The sequence below is a fragment of the Mya arenaria genome, chromosome 2, assembly GCF_026914265.1.
Source record: "Mya arenaria isolate MELC-2E11 chromosome 2, ASM2691426v1".
Lineage (NCBI taxonomy): Eukaryota > Metazoa > Mollusca > Bivalvia > Myida > Myidae > Mya > Mya arenaria.
This window is the reverse complement of record NC_069123.1, coordinates 16,013,719-16,036,311: the sequence shown is the minus strand read 5'-3', so window position 1 is coordinate 16,036,311 and position 22,593 is coordinate 16,013,719. Positions and strand designations below refer to the sequence as shown.

General features: G+C 35.0%; 1 protein-coding gene across 1 annotated transcript in view; it reads left to right on the top strand.

Annotated features, from left to right (window-relative positions):
• Positions 1 to 22,593, top strand: part of LOC128224543 (glutamate receptor ionotropic, NMDA 2B-like) — a 42,409-nt gene that overhangs the window by 17,191 nt on the left and 2,625 nt on the right. Inside the window, exons 2-13 of the mRNA XM_052934421.1 lie at positions 9,257 to 9,459; positions 11,104 to 11,235; positions 14,069 to 14,205; positions 15,364 to 15,550; positions 16,530 to 16,674; positions 16,890 to 17,143; positions 17,314 to 17,464; positions 17,790 to 17,973; positions 20,749 to 20,969; positions 21,373 to 21,533; positions 21,735 to 21,916; positions 22,149 to 22,387. Of these exons, the coding sequence (XP_052790381.1) occupies positions 9,317 to 9,459; positions 11,104 to 11,235; positions 14,069 to 14,205; positions 15,364 to 15,550; positions 16,530 to 16,674; positions 16,890 to 17,143; positions 17,314 to 17,464; positions 17,790 to 17,973; positions 20,749 to 20,969; positions 21,373 to 21,533; positions 21,735 to 21,916; positions 22,149 to 22,387 (2,136 nt within the window). The 5' untranslated portion in view covers positions 9,257 to 9,316. The remainder of the gene's footprint in view (positions 1 to 9,256; positions 9,460 to 11,103; positions 11,236 to 14,068; positions 14,206 to 15,363; positions 15,551 to 16,529; positions 16,675 to 16,889; positions 17,144 to 17,313; positions 17,465 to 17,789; positions 17,974 to 20,748; positions 20,970 to 21,372; positions 21,534 to 21,734; positions 21,917 to 22,148; positions 22,388 to 22,593) is intronic.

Here is a 22,593-nt window from a genome sequence, read left to right as displayed (position 1 = left end):
CGCCTTAATGCATTGCGTTGCATGACAAGACTTATAACTCAAACATGTTCTCAAAACTATGACAAGACAAACAGGTTTATATGGATTTTCTAAAATCAAAGTCCATTGGGATATGAGCAGTTTATTCCAAAACTAGAAAATGTGTAATGTAGCTACTAAGTAGTAAGTTTTAAAACGTATCCCATAATTCAAAATATACAAACTACCCATTGTAGAATTTGCAAAAAGATGTTGCATAATGGCTGTCCATCTGGTTACGAATGATTGAATTATTCAGGCATATTCCTAAATAACAAGATTATAGATATCAAAAAGAACATAGCCTGTCCCTTGCGTCCTTTGTTCGCTGGCTTTCTCTATTTCAATGCTTGGCCTGGTTTTGTAGTTTCTAGAAATGTATTTTTCAGTCTCGATATCAAATGAGATGATTGTTTTGAAATAAAACAACAACACATGAACCTCCAACAATGGCAAAAATGTGTAATTTCAACCAGACCATTGATTCATAAAATAAAATCAAAGATAATTTCTCCCTACTTTAGCTTAATTCAGCTAACAATAATTGGCAGAGGTCATTAGGAATGACTTTAAAAGATGTATGACATGACTTAACCTGATGTGAAAGATCAATTTGTTCAGTCAACAGAACGTAAAACCATGTCTTATGATACTACATCATAATTAGACAATAATGTGTAGAAAAAAAGTCACATACTTTCGCAACTTTCAAAAGAATTTCTGACGTAATTGAAGTCATAACACAATGAAAACCCATTTCGAAAAAATGTAGCAATATTCAATGACGCTAATATTCAGTAGGCAAAAACATTGAATCAAGTTTTAATACAAAGCATTACATACACGTTTAATCTAACAGCAGTTATAAAAGAGTTAGCGACATAATTTCAAGCAAAAACATAAAGGGTTTTGAAGGGTGTTTGTTTTTCTAAAATCAACTGTCAAGCACGACGTACGAATGAAAATTAACAAATCAGCGCGAATTGTTTTCTAAAAATGCGTCGCAAGAAGAAGCAACCAATAAGTGGCATATAGCTAATTTATTATTTAATCATAAAAATAATCCAATGAGTAAATAACCCTTTGATCCCTTGATTTTAAACGGAAAAAGCGACTAAGTAGAACTTTAAGCTATCTTTTTGATGAGATTATCATGTTTCTTTCGAAGTGTGTCATGAATTATCCGTGACACTACAATAAAACAGTTGCTAGAAGCAAAAGCTGCAACTAAATATGACATTCATGATCAGTTCCATTTTTGTAATCCCTAAAAATACGAAGTTCATAATGCTTCCTGTCTATATTCCACTTATATTGCTTTCCTTCTTAACTGTACGTAATGTGCAATCGTTATCGTTCGGGAAACATTTTTGTTACGTATCCACTAAACTAACGTTCGATAGTTTTTATCATAATCTACGTAATCTAATAAGATAACTGAACTTTTCTCAAACGTAGTGCCAACTTTTCGAAGATGAGTTCATAATATTCTTGAAATGATTTGGGGTCAAGTGGAAACAAATTGTCAAACACTTGTTTTTAAAGATGAATAGGTCCGTATTTTCCACTCAATAATAAATTCATCGCAATTAATCATGAGTCTTAGTCTATCAGGTGTCAGACTCTGGCTCTTTCACATTACAATTTAATTATATGATGTTCAAAGTTCCTTAACTGTACAAGTTCTTAAGCAAATTTCAAAAATAATTTAAATTCTTGAATCATAAATTAAAGACCTTTTCTTCACATAACAAAACTTCGAGAACTACTCCAGTTTCTCACTTTCACGAGAAAAAAATGTACATATATTTTAGCCGGAACAATGATGTTGTGTTAGGGTGCGTTTAAGGGACTGCAGCAATTAAGTTAGTTAAGTGGTGAGTGGAAGTCGAAACATTGTAAAATCCTCACTCAGAAGTGTACACGTATAATGATAATGCAGCCTGTTTCTCTCATGTTGACTTCTTATTTTATGTTTAATACCACGGTATTGCCACTGCAAATAATAGAATTATGTATAACGTGTATTTTGCTAATGAAGAGGAGCACGTGAAACCATGTTTTCGTGTTTTGCATCTGTGGTGAAGCAGGTATATGTTAATACGTTACTACAGTTCTTGTCTTATATTCAGGTAAAACAGTATCATGATTTTAACGTCGTTTCTTGTAAATAAAACTATATAAATGCCACATTTCTGGCATGAAGCTTCACCTTCAGAACAATCCAGCAGAGGTATAATTTTATGAATTAAAACACAAACATATACCAAAGTTCACAAAATGTGCGGTTTCCACTTTGTATATAGTTCAATACATTTGCATGTGATTTTATCGTTTTTTTGTTCACCATTGTTTCTACACGTGATTGCTGTTTGCTAATATACGCTCGTCATGTTACTCGAATTTCTGAATTCACTTCGCTCGTGCCAATCCTGAATTGCAAAGTGTGCATGTGTTTTGAAAATCATATTTCAATCAAATAGTTTTTCATATATTTGACTACTTGTTTGGCCTGCAGTGATGTTTGACATTTGCACATTAACGGCGATTTTTCTTTACGAGTGATTCTGATCAAACGTCTATTTAATGTTAATTCTTGAATGTGTTTCATGAAAACAATAAACGATCGATGGTAAACTGTGACAGATCACCAGGATCAAATGACAGAGTAGATGATTTGTTGTTACGTTAACATAACTGCGGTCTTCCAGTGTTGTTTGTACATGTAACTGTCTGTTGCGCCTTATCATTGTGCTTTTAAACAGGGTCTTTGTAAAATATTTGGCTTCTCGTATTGTCCGTGTAGTTTGGTTTGTAAGGAATTATAATGAACAAGACATCATAAATTGTCATTTCCGGAAACATTTAGAAAGTTGATGCCTTTAAAAAGCTCTTTTAATGCATTGCAAACTGGCAATGATTAAAATCTGGTGCTTGATCTCAATATTGATATGAAAAGATAGTCGCGTTTTCCCTTTATAAATATGTTCGTTGAAGATCCAAATGCAATAAGGCAGATTAACACTAGTTTTAAGCAATGTAGTGCTGTATTGTTTCTGTTGAACAGGTTCAGTTATGATATACGATATGGATATAGTTTACAATTGTCTAAATGTGACTTAAGTATAGATATCATTTTATAAATATTGCAAAAAAGATCAAAAATATATCCAAATATATTTGATTGTATTGGCTGTTGTTATATGTCTCCAAATACTGTAATCTTGATGACTTCGTGTCATTTGATTGTATTGGCTGTTTTTTCTAACAAGCATAAACATGTATCTTTTCACGCCATGTAAAATAGTGGTGAGAATATTTGCACTGTTTTGTCATTCTCTTTTATCATAATTTTACAAATGCTTTTTTTCTCAAGCTTACGTCGACTTTGGAAACATTTAAGATGGTAATATTTTTTTCAGTAACAAGCGGTTTTTATAGCGAAAACTCCAATTACCGAATAAACGGCTCGCTTTGCATGACACTAGTAATTTCGTTAACATTTTCACAAGGCTATTACAAGTATGGCTTTTCTACATTCACAGTCTATTTGGACATTCTGAGTGAGTCCCATTACAAGTAAATGTTTAATATAGCTACTGAGTAGTTTTAGGAAGCATTCCAAATTCTGAATTCAATAATTACCCATTGTAGAATTTACATATGGCAGTGCTGAATAATGGCTCAACATTTGGTTACAAATGATTGTATTTTCCAGGGATTTCGCTAAATTTGTGATTAACAAGATTAAAGAACAAGCAACTGCTTCTAAATGATGTGACAAAGACCATAGTAATTCCGCCTAACGTCCATTGTTCGATAATGATTTGAACAGATACAACAGTTTAAATTTGCATAAATTGCTATTGCATAAGCCTTGAATGTAAATACACGTGATTGTGTTCCTGCATGCATGCAAATGATTTGTATTTAGCAAGATTCAGCGATAACAATTTAATAGAATTGTTTTTCCTGTTTTCATTTTCTAACCAAAATAGTTCTTTGTTTTAAAGCTTGATGCAATTATTCATTTATTATATTGATCGAAGCCTACGTTGTAAGATGGAACTCCTAAAATTAAAACCATATATTAACGGAAGCGCAAATATTAACGTTTATACACATCAACTATCAAATCGACTACATCCTATTGTGGTAGTGCTAACTATTTCATCATGGTTTGTGTCGTTGCTTTTTAAACCGTCATTTTAACGCAAAAAGAACTCGTGTTATGAAAGTGCAGAGCAAGCTCACTGCTATTAGAGCTATTAGGACCGTGTTTAATAATTAACAAACAATACGCACACATTTTATTATCGGTTTTGTTTGGTATACCCAACCACTATACCCACTATGTTGAATGTATACCAAATCACCGTCGGCGTGTTGGTGTGTATACCACAGTTATCTTCATATTGTTATTCATAGTCGGAAGTACACTCAGACACACATAAGCTAGTTTAAACACAAGTGAAGTCCTGTTTCGCTTACCATTCCAAGGCGGATACCGCAACATTATTAATTGTGTTGAAAGTATGTTTAGCCATTGGTCGCGTCCCTGTTGTTAAAATTGTATTTCGGTATAGACTTACCAGAAGTTTCCACTGTATTACCGGTATAGACACTGATATTACCGATTAAGACTCTTGTTTTACCGGTATAGACGCTTGGGTTACATATATAGAATTTTGTACTACATGTATAGACTCTTGCATTATTGGTATAGACTTTATATTCACCACTGGTTTCCAGGCATGATAATTTTATCTTAAATCAAATGCACTAGATTTCCTACCTTTTTAATGATACTCTGAATCATGTGTAACTACAAAGCTTGGTCTATAAAGACATGGGTAATCGGAATGTATATAACGTACATATGTTAATACTTACGTTCATTTGTCTTAATGCATAATTTTCAAACTACGAAAATACCTTTTGAAAACTTGATTAAAGGAAACCACCTTTTATTATCGTACTGATTAAGACTGGCGACATATTTCATTTGTATTGAACCCCTTGGAAGCAAATGACATTTCTCAGTCTAGGTTTTGTGGGTGTTTTGTAATACCACTACATGGGCGGAATGATATTCTTCCCAATATGATAGACTGTCGGCTAATGCGGCTTCCAGAACCAGCAACCCTAGAGACAGAAGGTTGTTAGTTAAGGAATTACATTTGAAAGGAAATCTTTAGAGAGCATGTTCTGCCATAATCCAAGGTAGCCACACTGAGTATCTTTCTCGATCTCTATCTAGGCGTCTGATAATACTGTATTGTATATGGGGATATAGCGTAATACACCAATGCACTATTCTATAATGTCATGTGGCACCTCATGGCATTTACCTAACGAAAAGCTTTGTTTTCCTTCAAATACAGCTGTTCCGACGACGGACAATCTTATCAATTCCTCACCGATACCTCCATCTATGACCAGATCAACTTACGCTTAATACTTCATTGGGGGAAATTAAAATAAAATTGTTATATCAGCATAACAGCAATGAAGTTTGAAGTCAAAACTATACATATAATTAAGACGATACATATAATTAAGACGCACACAGCTTGCAGCCAGTAATGATTTTTGTCCTGTCACTTGCATACAAATCAATCATATAACAAGTTGCCGTGAAAATTTTAGTTTATAAGGATAGGAGAACACGTGATGTATATCTACAGTAAGTTGGTCATGTGAACACGAAAACAGAGTTCTTTCTGTTTTAAAATGTCAGAGGAAATGCGCAAATAATGTTTCAGTATGAAAACTGTAGCATTCAACGATAGTTAGTTCCATTTCTGTGATGAAAGACAAAATCTCACTTATAACAGAAATGATTTATCTATTTGCTGGTGCAGTTCTGACCATCCAACACTATCAACATGAATTAAATCCATTTAACATGTGGCGATTGTTTTTAACCTCTCGTGATCTTGAAGCATGACCTGTGTACTGTAGACTGTGACTGACGGAATAATTGTTACATCATCAGATAATGTTTGGTGGCTGATCCATTATAATAAACTTTTAAAGGCTTTTTTTATGTTTTGAATTACTATTGACGTATTCAAATGCAATTACCTTGACAATAAGCGTATTGAAAAAAGTTGAACAGTTTTGAGAACTATTTTGGGGGCGATTTAAACATGGATACCGTGTGTTGACGTCAACCGGGAAAAAGAGTTGTCCCCCTTAGTTTTAAAGATATTTAATAATTTTAAGTTTATTTAAAGTGTTAAAATAAACAAAGTAACAGGATAAATAGAATACTAGGTTAGTGCAGTGGATGAAGAAAGATTATCTGGCTCGGATAAATTCCTCCGCCTTGGCAGATAAACTTCCTCCATCCACGGCACTAACCTAGTATTCTGCATATATTTATCGTTTTCTAATGGAGCAGTTATATTTGGATAGTGATTTTTTTTATTCTTCTACACTCACTTCTTGCTGTTTTCTTAGATGGCATGTTACATTCTGTGCATAACGAAAACATGTTTATCTTAGAGAAGAGTTTACTCGGTAAGTGTAGGGTCTTATTAAACAATATTGAATTCGTGCTAAAGAGAGCAAGGGAAGACAAATATACAAATTGTACATGTGTTTTGTTGTTTTCCGTTATCTCTACAAGTTGTGTCCGTCCATAAATATCTTCAACTACATTGAATACACTTTATCTTAGTCAAAGTATTCCGTTGAATAAATGAGTCAGTCCCGAGACTCCAGATGGCATAACACTCTAAACAGACACCACCATCATTGGTTTTGTTTTTAAACAAGAATGATACTATTCGTGCTTCAACTTCAATCATATTGATGATTGAAATGGACAAAGCGTTTAAGTTGTAGCAATCTGCGCAGTGTGCAGATAGATTTCTACCACTAACCATTATTTAATTCGATTTAAATTTACACTTAAGCGTCTATTCATGTACAATGCTTTTTTTTAAACCATTAAAATATAAATAATCTATTTTGACGAAATTGAATAGCTTCTGCCTTTGTACGACATTGACACGGCGGTCTTAAATATTGTCTTTAAGAGAATGATGTACGTGAAGAATGATGTGTCTGTATTAAACGGCAGTTTTATTCGGGTAACGGCGGGTGATAGATAACCAGCTGCCGTTATCCAATAGTACGTTTACTTTGCACTAGTGCAACTGAATAGTAAGATACAAGATTTTGTCGCAACCCTAATGTCTTGGTTGACTTCTACCGTTGACTCTTACTTGAAACAAACTAGTCAGTTCGGTTACTAGTCTGTTCGTTTATTATACCATGTGTAATAAACACGGTCTAACGTACAAGCTCTTAAACGTTTTGCCGTATACAAACAGCATACCTGTCTAGATACAATGCAACCAACCATTTTACGATTAATGAAGTGCACGCAGTTTATCAGAAACGGAAATGGATAAAAGCATATATCATCAGACTTAATTAAAACTCGCATGCCATATTGAAATTTTCAGTATAATACCTGACCGATATAATATTCAACGCAGCTCCTGAATTGAGCATTATCCAACGACATTATTTATACATGGCCTTGGCCGAATTCCATCAGATTCTTACATATTCGATCTGCGTCAAGGTTTTCTCGTGATCCTTAACCTTTATATGTATATATGTCTATATACGTATGTATTCATATAAGGTTCAAACAGTTGTATTTCGATGTTTGTAAGTTCTGAGAATGATTACGAAGAAGAAATTGTATATTAGTTGGCAAGCACGTAACATGACTTCGTCTGCTTATCATTTCCTAGGCAGAATTCCCATCTTAAACAACATTATCTCAGACTCCTGTTTTGTGATTACAAAATATGGGCTGACTGTGTCATTTTTCCTTAAACCGATAGACTTTACGCTAATTTGGCAACTATAGACTGTAGAGTCGTAAGTTGGATAATAAAATTAGAAATAAGCCGACCAGAGAGGACTTCCTCGAGTGATAAGTAGTTCCCATATTGAAAGCGTTCTTCATCCATGTTCGTTTTTTCAATTGAGACGACAGTTAGTAATGTATAATAGTTTCGCATTAGGCTCATCCTCATCTCTGTCCCTATCCATATGTTAGTAACATCACCGATGACTTTTATTGAGTGTATTTCCACATACATGACACGGACACAAGTGTAATTCTTTATGAGATAATTTGAATAGTTTCGTGAACACAATAATCTGGACACTGTAGAGCCGTTATTTAGAGAATTACATTTGAAACAAATTCTCCGGGGAATGATCTTCTTCTTCAGTGTTACAGACAGTCGCCATATATATCATGTACAAAAACACATGATCCTACTTTATCATTAACATCTACACCCGAGCTATTGGTTAGAATTTCGTTCCAATATTTCAATCCTATTCGCTGGTGTCAAAACCAAATACTTGCCGAAGACGATTTATGTTTAAGTACATGTACATATTGACGGGTTATTTTGTGGCCATATCCTTTATCATTTTCATGCATACCATTAAGTTAGATCATTTCAGTAAATAAGAAGCCACAAAGCACCATTTCCTTGCAAATATAATATTATATAAGACGCAAAGGATATCTTGTGTTGAACCTTCTTTTCAAAACTTAAAATATCGCATGACAGAATCTGACAGTTGTTTGATGTATAAACCCTGAATAAATGTTTAAAGTCTTAAACTTTGTTGAATGAGAGTGCCTTCCATGTTTTTTTTTACTTTCGCATAATGAGAGCCTTATTTGAGTAGAATTGCGTGTCTCTTTGCAGTTCTTTATAAAGTATAGGTTTGTCTTAAGATATTAATGCATGGTTTTATGATACACAACAGATATGCGCTACATACTTCAAAACGCAGTCTTAAGGGGTTGATTGCAGAATGTTTATACTTTCAACTATGAGTAAATAAAGCAATAACAGCAAATCGTGCCTGGAATGCTAGACCGAAGATTGCTTGTTGAGGGGAAATATCGACCTCCTCGGAGACTGTAGAGGATTCGGTGATATAACAATATATACACAACAGTTTCCTCGATGTATTTCGTTGCTGTCAATACTTGTATAATGCTTAGAACTTCACATATACTACAACTTTCTCTAAACAACCCTGCTAAATCATCACAGAAGGTAACATATTTTATTGCAGAACACGGCTCGAATAAATCCAAGATAGTCATTGCAGGAAAGTTCTTCTTAGAAGAGCCAAAATATAGCAACACGTTAATGATATGTTTCTTCCTTTTTGTTTTCAGAATGACCGGCATTCTCGGGTGTTGCAGATAGCCCCTACCATCACCCACCAATGTGAGGGGATGCATCGCATCTTGAGGCGATACAATTGGACCGAGTTTGCCATTGTGACCACCAAACTAAGCAGTAGTGATGATTTCATCAGCTGTATGCGAGACATGGTAAAGCGAACCAGTGTGACTCAGGGATACGTTTCCACTGCGAAGTAGGTCTTTGAAATCTTATTATGTTTGCAACACCCCGTGAATATTGATGAAAACTTGAATATTGATAACGCACTCAAGAAGATTCACGTCAGAAAATACAGAAACCGTTTACAATTTAAATCATTCTTAAACCGTTCCTGTCCGATAAAAGTTTGAGATAGCCATGCTTTGATTTCAATTGATTACTTCTTTGTATTTCTAGACATCATGTTTTTAGTACGACTAAATAGCGACTTGGAACGAACTGTTTATACGCTGATATTAACATCGCCATGCACGACCATGCATACTATTAAATCATTAACTGCTTAGGAAAGATGTGTTTCTTCCAGATATCTGCAAAACAATTACAATTCGCTCATGAATGTTGATTGTATTGACAACAATACTACAAACCCCGACTTTTCGTATAAACATTCAAAAACTCAGATTTCAGAATAAACGCTTGTTTTACTTTAAGCTAGTTCTCGTTGACTTTCACATTGGCATGAGTATTATACACTATGAGGTAAAGCGAATTTCAATCTACTAGATGTAAGGTTTCCCTGAATTATTGCGATAATTGTCATCAATCCCTTATTTAGTCTCAGTGCCGCACATAACAAACCCAGAGAGAGTTAAGTAAATTCAATTTGCTGGATAAAAATGGCAGTAGAAAGAAATTATGACTCGAAGAACGATTCTGTTAGTCCTAGCTAACCTTGCGTTTTATTAGACATGTCTGGGATATGCCTGCTAAACGCGCAGTTAAACTGGAAAGACGACTTTGTACCAAAACAGATCATCTACCTAAAGGCAGTGTAAGGAACTTTCTGTTCCTTTAAGACATATTGTTTATCATCTTAAATACACTGACTATCTTGTTGATATAGCTTTCGATGTCTTATCCAGAATAGCAAATTAAAGAATGTTTAACCAAATGGAAAATCCTTGGATCAAAATCAAATAGGCAGACAAGTAGTTCATACAATTATGTCAATGCAAATCTTCAATTTTAAAGATGCAAATCATTCAGTCTTATCTTTTGAAATAATGTTGCAGCATTATCTAAATGCCGTGGTTATTGGGTAAGAAAATTCTGAACTAACGTGTCTAACCTGGCTCAGGAGTACTTGATAGCAGGCCTGTGATTTTAAGAATGGCGGGAAAATGTCTTTTGCCAATTAGTGTCTGTTAAGATCGTGAGTTAGAGAATTCAAACAATTACAGATAGTCTATATTTTTCTTGAAACAGCCCAATTTACCAATCACAAAAGTAATTTAGATCAAGGTTATAATAATCATACATAATTTTACTAAAATTTAACCATTTAAGCTAGTTGTCGAACGAGAGACAACGATATTGATTCGACATCACCTTAATATACGAGAGATACAACTGGAACAAGGCAAGACGTGCATTGATATATTTTTTTTATTAGTTTAAATACTTGTAGTTCTAAGGCATTGAAAACCTGTTTCAGATAATAAAAAAATGTGAAGATTTGCGCAAAAAATGTTGTTTCAGAGGCTTATGTCAATTAGCATTTCATATTAGAAATAATCTGTATATAAGATTTATGTTCAATGTTCTCATTGAATATCATCAGGATTACGTTTGGCACTTTACAAGCATAACTTAGTTCAATTGTTCTGCATTTCAGGTACACTATCAAAGCCACGGTACAGATTGATATTGATGACTTCGACGATTCAGAATACAAACTCGCTGTTATTCGACATAATCTGAAAATCATCGAAAGGACGGTATCAAGAGTCATCATACTTCATGCAGGGTATGTTAATCTGGTATTATTTTCTGTCACATGATATCATATACAAGAGAAGTTGCGGAAAACCGCTTATACATATTCTTGTGAATTAAAGTCAAAGTTACAGTCGAAGTGTACCAATGAGTGTGTACATGTCTTTATGGTATTACCATATCTATATACAAATATTTAGGTAAATATGATACAGAGTAAATTAACATTCCAAGTGCTTTCTGAAGCTTTAATAAAGCATAAAATAAACTTAACATGTAGCCTCGATATAATTCAGTCCCTTTACACATTAAAATATAACTCACACACAAAGATGGATGACACTCAAAAATAATTTCACGAACACCAGTACATGTACAAACAGTTTCGCAATTTCTGTATTATTTACTGATATAACAAGATTGAATTTTACCTGCCACTTATTCTCGTTGTGCTAATCTTGACCACGCGGTGTTAAGCGGTGTACAACATTAAAGAGTCAAACAGTGTTGCATATTCAAGAAGTGAAGAACACATAATAGAAATTAAACCTCACTTTTATGATCATGTAATGATTTGCGGAGACATGGAGAAATAATTTAACTCTGGCTTTGACATTGCATTTTCAGCCTATTGTTGGTATGCGGTCTTGCATGATCACTTACTAACGGGTGATCCTGTGCACAACTGCCTGTTTCTATCTGTTAAGCCATTTGAAGCTTCTGTTGGGTTGTTCATGCTACATTATACATACATGATGATAATAGTTAAAACTTGTATATTGTTTTAGATTCACTGTACTATTTCCAAATAAATGTTTTGAAATCCCAAACCATACATTAACCTAGTTAAAACGTCAAAGGGAAATAACAAAATCACACACTAACAGAGTGTAAATATTCTTTTCAATTATAATTCTATCAAAAGAAAGACGTTTTTTTTAAATATGAAAGCCCTTCTTTGTAATATATTATCTATAACAGTCTGAGGTGCATGATTAGATGGAAATCAGACGTTAAGAGATTATTTTCTACTCAAAGTGTAAACAAAAGGTTCAATCAATTAAATTTACATGCAGACATGTTGGTTTAATTTTCAAAATAAGACCCTTATAGGAAATGGAAATGTTGTTTCAATACTCTTTTTACTGAAAATATCACTCAAGACACTAGTGCGTATGGTAAATCGTCAGTGGCATTTTTAAGATTGATGATTTAAAATGGCGAGAAATCCTATGCAGTAATACCGAACAATGTTTGTGTATTCTTTTAGGGATGCAAACGAATCGCAAAATTGATATTCGAATATTCGGTAATTCTTTCGTATAATATTCAAATATTCGATTAACAAAATGAATAACTAAGAAATGTAGTAAAATATTATTATTATTATTTGCTATAGTTATAGCCGGGGCATTTGTTATAGGCGGTGTATGTGACGGACACTGATTTTTCACAAAATTAGCCTCTGAAATTCCCCATTTACAGAAAATACATCCAACAAAAAGCAATAGTTTCTGAACCCCCCCCCCCCCCGCCTCCCCAAAAATTTCAATTCCACAGCATTCCTATTTGTAAACATGGCCATGATCTTATATTCCCCGGTTGATTGTCGTGATGCACCAACGTATGGTCGTTCTGTAGTACGAGCAGCCTCGTTCTGGGATTGATCTCTACTTAATAAGTAGTAATAACTATGGTATGTGCAATTACGTGCTGTATTGTTTAACTATTAACTATTATTCATTATCCTAGCGTAATAATGGAAAAGTCCTTTGCTTCAGCCGAATGGTCTATAAATGAACGCAAATTACATTCTTAGTTTTTGTATCGGTGGGAAATTCAGGAAATTAAATATAATAATACGGAATTAAAGTCTTCTTTAATAAGGCTTCTATTTCCAGCTTTTATTTAAACCGTAATGCGCACAAACTGAATTCTTTGAAGTTCTGTTTTCCAATTATGTGCAATCAGGAAAATTATCGACCGTACTTTTATTCTATGATGGCATTGGGTGCGTGATTTTGCCTGTTTTAATATCTTGCAAATTGAAACTTACATCTCAAGAGTTGATGTGAGCGGATAATCATCGGCAAAATTAATTACTTTTCATTCATTCTGTTTTAAAACTAACGTTATAAAGGGATGGAAAATTAATGACACAATTACTTTAGATACATACATATAAATGCATTCATTAATGGATATTAGTCCATTGGAAACGACACAAAACGAAGCTTAACAAACCTTATCCGTTTTCATTTAACTTTCGAAAAGATTAGATAGGGTAATTAAATGTTTCGTTTGAGCAGTTATAGAATATGGTTACATTATTATTTGGAAGAGAATTAATAGAGATGACCGCGTACAATGTCTAGATAAACACCGCAAAAACACATAACAAAACACATACAAATGCGTTAATATCAACACCCAAACATAACATCGCAAAGACATCCACATATATACAACTCGAAAACATATAACACAAACCTAGAACTGTCGAAATACAATGGAACTACAGGGACAAAGCCTCAAGTCAAAATATAAACCCTGTGTAGGGGCATAAGGTAAAGACCCAAACGGCACTGCATGAGAGATACAATCGAACGGACACCGCAAACGGACCACCCACCAATATACATACAATACATGCAATGCCAAGATATCAAAACAAACTAAGCCAACAAAATACCAATAATCCCAATACCATATAAAAATTCCACCTAATACATAAAAAATAATCAAATTCGAATTAAGAAAAAAGCCACTTAATCCCCACAAAACAAGATACACACACAAAAGCAACAGAAACGCATGGAATGTTTAAAATCGCACATTTGCTGACTTTTATTTCGCTTCTGTAGTTCATACGACGCTCTGGACATTTTGGACGTTGCCCAACGGATGAACCTTACCGCCCGGAAGTTCATGTGGCTGCTCACGTCCTCTAGTATGGGCGCCCGTGTAGGAACGATGACAACCTTTCCGGTCGGACTGCTTGGTAGGCGGGGATTTGTTAGTGATTTGCCTAAGCACTGATGACGGCGGGCGTTCAATTCGCTCTTTTAGAACTTTGTCATATGTTACTAGTTTAAATACAACAACACAACACAACTAATATAATTATATGTAGTGTGATGAAGAAAGCTAGGTAGTGTGTGGGTTGATTGCATTTCGTAGTTGCTTCAAAAGTGTCAAGGATTCACTGCATTTAAGCATAAACTTAATTAATTTTGATGAACAAACACAGAAACAAATTAACATATAGCGAAACACTGTTGATTTACAGCCGTTTTATTCCTGTCTTTTGAACTTGTGTTAATTACCTTATTTTTTACGATGCAACAAACAGAAAGTTCAGTGTGAAAATAGTTATTACGGGTTGTTTAAATTTAAAGGTTACGAGAAAGTTAAACAAACATTTGAAACTTAAGAAGTAATTGCAACAGTATTGTTGACAAGTATGTTGAATCATTCTTGGAATCATTTGTTTCTCATTAATGAAAGATCGTGTCCCAATACTGGCATTGTATATGGCATCTTTTAAATGCTAGTGCCTACTATGTGCTATATATGTTTTTGGCTCATTCTCCGGCGGCGTACGTGGTTAACCACAAGACGTTTCGTTTCTTAGCTCAATTAAGGCGCTGGTATGATACAATGGTTCACAGCGTGATAAATATCGTGAAGATATAATATAGAGCGTACAAAACATCAAAAATAGCTATATTTCCGTACGTAGTACATTGAAGTGTCTGTGATATCCACCGAAGCACTGTTGAATATTTATCATGCAGTGAATGGTTTAGGCATAACCCAACACACTGGACATCGTCGGGTGTACGTTCGTGGAGATCTTAATGCGTTGCGTGCTGACACCTATAGGTACTTGCGGATCAGAGAGTGAGGGATAGAGAGAGAGCTCCTCAGGGAACTCTTTGTGTAAGGAGCTCTATTAGGTAGGCGTTCCCTGTGTAATGAGGTATATGTGGAAAAAGCTCTGAAAATGTGTTAGGACTTCTTTTTGGTAAGAGCTCTATGTGAAAGGAGCTTTATGTTTTAGGAGCTCTTTGAAGAGTAACATTGTGAGTCATCAATAAAGGTATGAACGTCATTTAACCAAAAGTCCTAAATTGTATCCGCTATATATTTTCCACAGGCATCCTTTACAACAGCTCACAGGAAGTCATTGAGAGTGCAATGGAGACGTCCGTCCGTCTCTGGGCTCTGGGGCTCGAGCAGCTAGCCCGTGACGACGTCTCGCTTAGCCAGATCAACATCTACCCGGAAAACACGTGCACCGCTACCAAGCTTGGATACTGGCGGGACGGAGATCGGCTGTACAGGTGATAGATGCTAGGAAGTTTGTGTTTATAATTGCGTTTTTACATATATATATGGTAAAATGTAAGTGGTATAACTATTTGTTGTGCTATTTTTATTATCTAAGAATTGGATGGTGGTGTTTCATATTCTTCAAGAACGGATGCTTTTGAAGTAATTCAATATTAAAATATTTAATGTTGATAATTATTTTACTTTAAAGACTTGTTGGTCAAAACAGAATCATTGAAGCTTCCTAGACATACATCACAACATATTTTAAATGTCTGCATTCCTAATAAAACCTATGTTTATTTAACAGTTTCCCTTCAGACAAGAACGGTTGAACTGAACCATTAATACTACATATTAAATGTTCATGAAATTCTTATTTATATAATTTATGAGAAAGCCGAAGGCGGCTCCTAAAAACCAGCGGATAAAACAACATGTTTATGGGTATGCTAATAAGTAAAATCAATAATGTTAGTGTGTTAAACTAAGGTGTTATACATTAAAAAACTTTTTATAACAACTGAACATTTCTTATACGTTACAATTCGCTAAAGTGCCGTGACCATTGTCGACATGCAATTTAAATCAAATTATACCATTCTCATGACATAGCATGCGGTATGGTACATTTAGGCTAATGGTTTTCATCAAAACTATCAAGTTGGCTTACGAAAAAATGCCAGGGGAAACTTCAAACGTTTGATAACCGAACAAAAAACGTATGAAAAAACGATATATTATATATTTCATGTTTATATTTATAAAAAGCCTCATAATTGTTAAATGCTGTAGTGTCTATATACGTGTCAATACTTCTGTATAGGTCTACACTTCCAAAATAATCATATCGCTGAAAATATTGAAAACTACAGGGATAACTCTACTAGCCTTAGATTTAAACTGTTGATTTTTCTTGAAATAAGTTATTAACTGATATTTCCTAAAACAAGTATTAAAGTGTTTTTAATCGAAATATGTTATTTAAAGGGCCATTAAGAACGTGACGATGGATGATCCGCCAGTGTCATTTAGCGATAACGGCGTGATTGAAAACGTTGAGCTGAAAATCTACAATGTAAGACCACACTCGAACCCGCGCTACGCCCGCAGAGGAAGGAACATGTGGACCTCTGTAAGCATACGTCAAGGTTGTTTTAGACTGTCAATAAACGTCCTGTATATTTTTTTTTTTAAATTTATATAGTGTACATGTTCTGACTCATGCGTAAGTATCTCCTAATATGTTGTCTTCGTGATATGGGATAAGGCCGGTTAACATACTCGAATATTTTGGAGATATGAAATGAACAATGTGATTTGAAAATTTGCAATCTATCGATGTTTCAGGTTGGCAACATCGTCCCGTTGAAGGTAGGCCACATAACACAAATGACAATCCAAATGGATGAAGTGGTGTGGCCGGGTGGCGCGGTCTCTCCGCCCCTTGGCAAGCCAGAAAAGCGATTCTTTCGTATCGTGACTTTTAAAGAAGAGCCGTATATCAATTATTTGTCACCGGACCTGGGGACTGGCCAGTGCACCCACCATGCGGTGCCCTGCAAACTCGGCCCAAACCCGCCGTCGGACGATCCTCATATATAGTATGTTAAGCTGTTGAACATAACGGGGAATTATAACATTTCTGTTGAGTTCAATATTGTTTTAATATTTTGATGAATTATTTTCAAGATTACACGTACATTGTTTTCGATAATAAATTTGCAGGATTTGTGTACATAAATATATATATAACCATTCCATACACGCTCAGTGACAACGCTACGATAGACCCGAAGTCTGGCCTGGTAAACTTCTGCTGCTCAGGTCTAAGTGTAGACCTGCTTCAGATACTTAGCGAGAAGATGAACTTCGAGTACGAGATGTACGAAGTGCCTGACCAAAACTGGGGAATTAAAGACGAGGTGCATATAAAATGACCATTCTTATCTATTTTTGAAAATAACCTATTTAAATTAACTAAACATTGCTTTGAAAATTGTAGTGTGTTTGGAAATATTTGATTTTATGTCCCTATTGTTACGGATATTATAGATAATAGTAATAATAAATAAAAGACGTCTTGCGAAACGGTATTTTTGAGCAATAATTAATGCTGTTGTCCTCTATCATGCTAGAAACGGCAGCTTCTACATACGTATTCCTTATATAAAGCAATATTAATTATATTTGCAAATGGTAAGCTACGCACATTAAATCCATCCTACGTACAAGCTTTAAATTCTACAGAATGGCGAGTGGTCAGGTCTGGTCAAGGAGATGATCGAAAAGAAGGCAGACATGGTGATTACGTCCATCAAGATCAACCACCAGCGGGCCACTGCCATGGAGTTCTCCACCCCCTTTCTTGAGACCGGCATTACAATCCTCGTGGCACTCCGCAAGGGAGCAATCTCTGCCACCGCTTTTCTCGGTATTGTTATTGGTTTGTTAGATCGATAGTTCATTGTCAGAAACCACGACTTCTACTAAGCTGCTAAAAAACTCAAATCGCCACAAAACATTCAGATTTTTGGTATTATATCAGTTTTTACTTTCAATGTCGATCATATTTGTTTTACTAAGAGCATTTGTGCAGCCATTTAGCACCAATATTCGAATTCCATTGCCTTCTTTGCGGCATATATCTAGCAAGTTTCTCCTTTAACTCTTTGTCGAATGTAAAACATTGAATGTAGATAATTTTAGTTACGCGAGCGTATCACGTGTGTTCAAGGTAAATAAACCGAACGTGTTAGCTACGTAGTGTTATTTTGCTTCAAATGTACAGAAAATCATAAACCATCATCGCACCGGAAACGGTCAGCAAAACATTTATACAGGGAAAGCATTATGCTATTTCCAGTATGTAAAACTACCCTATTAAAATTAATAGTTGGGTATTTCTTGTATTGGTTCTTCGTTCTGTTTAGGTCATTGTATGATTGTATAAATCATACAATATATATATATTGAACCTTGAAAACAGACGTCTGATAATGCACCAGGAGTGTTGTGTCTACAATTTTGGTGGAGTGTTTACAATTAAATTACAACCACCGTTATATACCTCCAGTGTTATAAATGGTCTCTATTTAATTGTCTTACGCAAGTCATACATGTATATCTCTTTGAATAATTATGTTTTTTATCAGAGTCAGAATAGAACACTTACTCCTCTAAAAAGTCTTCGGATGAATGTCCATTATGAAGTTAATGGAAACTTATACAGATGACAAGCAGGAAATATTTCCAGTTAGCTTGCCATCGCTTTTCAGTGCTACCGCTTATTTTTAATTCCCACACCAATTACTTCAGTGAAATACCATAATTGCTGAAAACTGAGTAATACATCATCTCTGAAAGGCTGGTGCTGTTTCTATAATTGTTATTCCAAGAGTTTCTTCTTAAAGATTTGTCTAAGTCTTCATTATTTATGTATTCTTTCGTACCAATCAAATGAAATCTAGCTCAACATTTCACTACTTTCCACAGAATTATTTGTTAAAACAATAAATCGTTCTCCTGATAATACATTCTAAAATAATTACTATTATGAAACACGTGATTGCTAAATTCTGCAGTAATTTTTATCGAGATGCAGTCGACTGCGATTTGTGAATTTGATAGATAGAACAAAATTTGCATCTTACATTTAAAAGCTATTGCGATGCTTATCTGCAGAATTTGCATGTTGTGGTATTTCAACTGTGTATTTTGCATAGTTTGAACATGACTATGCCGGAGTGGTGATAACAATGATGATGATGATGATGATGATGATGATGATGATGATGACACTGCTTAATAGATGTATGGCCCATTTTACAATGATAGTACGAATGTTAAATCACATTAATTCAGCTACGTATACAACGATGATAAAAAAGGCTTTTGGGAAGTTTAAGTCTCATTATATTGGCTTTCTAACATTTGGTTTACAGAGCCATTCGATCGGACCACATGGTTTCTGGTGATGCTCTTTTCTATCCCTGTTGTGTCCGCCTTTATGTTTATCTCCGAGTGGTTTAGTCCCAGTGGCTTGAACAAGGTCATTTTCAATAAAGGTGGAGTTTCTTTTAGTTTACATTCTTCTCTCTTTTCTATATAGCCGTGAATGTTATTCTTACAATGTTTAGAATTTGCATGTGTATTGTCTTGAGGTTTTTCAATGTTACCTTACATTTTGTCCAGTTTTCCTTCGTAGACTTCCGACTCAATCGTGTGAATTGTTTACGTCAGAACGTTTTGCATGACTATACTTTCTGCTCTATTGTAAATAGGCGGCATTTTCATCTCATTTTGTGTCTGCTTGTTGTTTCAACGGCTACTCAATGCTCATTGTTCGCTAGCGCCGTGTCGTTGACGGGTTTCATGCTTTTCTAGCCGTTTCCTTTTTCATCCAGAATCATAGAATCATGTGATCCGATCCATAGCCTTGGTAAATAGATATGATATCTATCATCCCGGCTTTAATCAAGTTTGAAACCTGCCAAGGTCACATTTTACTCCTGTTATGAATTAGGTTTTAAGTAGTAATGTAGAATTCCGGTGATTTCAGAACCGTATGATTATCCTTCCTGGTGCCTCATTCTTGTGTTTAGCGTACACGCTACGGGTGCTTCCATATTCATATTTGAATGGCTGAGTCCCAGCGGTTTGGATAAAGGGAGGCGATCTTTGCGAGGTAACTGCATGAGGTAAATGTAAATCAAAGAAAGAAGGGGCTTCTTGAGAACCCCATAGTTGGCTAGTTTGTGGAAGTGTTGTCGATTGAATGTTAACAATAGTGTACTTAATATTAAATGCAAGTTTTCTTGAATATGATTTGCGTATGTTTAACGTTGTAACCTTGCATGTATTTCAATTAAAAGTTGAGTGTTACGTTGTTTGAGTACTTCATAACTTCTTTTTGTATGCTTGACATTATGTGCATTACTTAACCATATCTTTTTTTAAAAGTTACACACCGGTTAATTTTGTTATGCAAGACATTTTTAAACACTTCAAACATACCGTCTAAGAATTCTAAATACATATGCTTATTACTTGCACAAAATTAAATTAATGAAACGAAAGAAAAGTGAATCGAATGAAAACAATTCAATTAAAGTTAAGCAATATTGTAAATCATCAAGCAATTTTTGTCAAATTCTATCCCCCCACTCCCCAGCCCCTAGACTAAAGCACCCTCTCTATTGTCTTTCAGAACACAAGTTCTCGCTGTTCCGCTCATTCTGGCTGATCTGGGCCATGTTGTTCGGTGCGTCTGTATCCACGGACAACCCTCGGGGCGTCTCCTCCAGATTCCTGGCCAATGTATGGGCGCTCTTTGCCCTTGTCTTTCTTGCCAGCTATACAGCCAATTTGGCGGCCTTTATGATCACAATTGACGAATATTTTGACCTTAGTGGCATTCAAGATTGGAGGGTAAGCCTTTTCTTAAAGATAGACATTATACTGCCTTATCGGAAAAAGATGTATTACGACATCTTAAATAGTCAGCATATGGTAAATTCAGCATCTGGCTTATTTCCTTTGTACAAACTGGACAATTGAAGAAGATAAGTAATTCAATCAGCATATTTGACAAACGTTGTTGTAATCTCGTATAATGTTTATGTACGTATTGCAGACGGCTCTTCGACTAAAGAAGCAGACTAGTTTGGCGACTTTATGTTGTTCCCGGATAAAAATGATACTTATAAAAAGGAGCTAAATATATTGAACACCGTTTTCAATTATGCTCATGTGCTTGAAGATTTAAAAAAGATATCAATAATGTTTACATCTTAATATTGAAAGTATTTTAGTATCACTATTTTAATTACAGCTTATGAACCCGACCGCAGTTTCCCCTCACTTTAAATTCGCTACAGTGCCAGGCGGGAGCACCGAGGACAATATTCGCATGAATTATCCAAGAATGCATAAATATATGAAGAAGTATAATAAAACGAGCGTCCCCATAGGTATAAGAGCTCTCAAAGTAGGGTACGTTCCTTCTTACGTTGTATTTAATTATACTTCTTAGGTCAGCATTTTCAATTTTTACGCGATTAAAGTAAGTTGATTGCGGTTCAATTAATACATATAACGCAGATTTTTCTTCCGTCTGAAGTCAAATTTAGATGTATTGAGAAACAATCGATACAAATATACTGTGTTTTTGGAGTATATTTAACTATTTTTCAGTGAGATTGATGCGTTTATTTACGACGCAACTGTGCTTGAGTACAATGCAGGAAAGGACACCGAGTGTGATCTTTTAACAGTCGGAAAGTGGTATGCTATGACCGGGTACGGGGTCGGATTTCCCAAGAACTCACCACATGTGGATGAAGTCAATAAAATTATACTGGACCTGCAACGAAACGGTAGGTGAGAAACTTCACCGTTGGCTTATCTTTGCCAGCAAACGGGTTATTAAATATCGAAAAGTGAGAATAATGAGCTAAAGAATTGTACCCGGCACAATAGGATATTGGTATCATGAAATTAAACAAAAATATGACTGGGAACCCAAAAGTGAGAATCTCTATTCTGCACTGTTTATCCTTCGTTTAAACAACAAGTTATGTATACAAATGTCTTTATCATTTATTGAAGGTGAACTGGACAGATTACAGAAATTCTGGTTAGCCGGTGCGTGTCATGCTAAAAAAGACAAGAAAGATAAGGCCAGTCGGGAAATTGGAATTCCAAACTTTACCAGTGCTTTCATTTTATTGGCCACTGGAGTTACATTGGCCACGATATTGATGCTTTTAGAGCATTGTTATTTCAAATTTGGCAGGCGATGCCTAAAAAAATATGACAAGACCGGTTGTTGTGCCCTTGTCAGCCTGGTAAGTATAATTGCTCTGTCAATAAATGGCTCTTCCTTTGAGTAGAGTATTTATCAGGAAGTCCCTTGACGTCAGGTCCTGAAGCAGTTTTGTTTTATTATGAAATTTTATGGGGTTATTCAGGCAGTTTTGTACGGGATTTCCAAAAACAAGTCTTTCCATGTAGCTCATTCGATCATACTTTACGTTTTGAAATCAACGCTGCG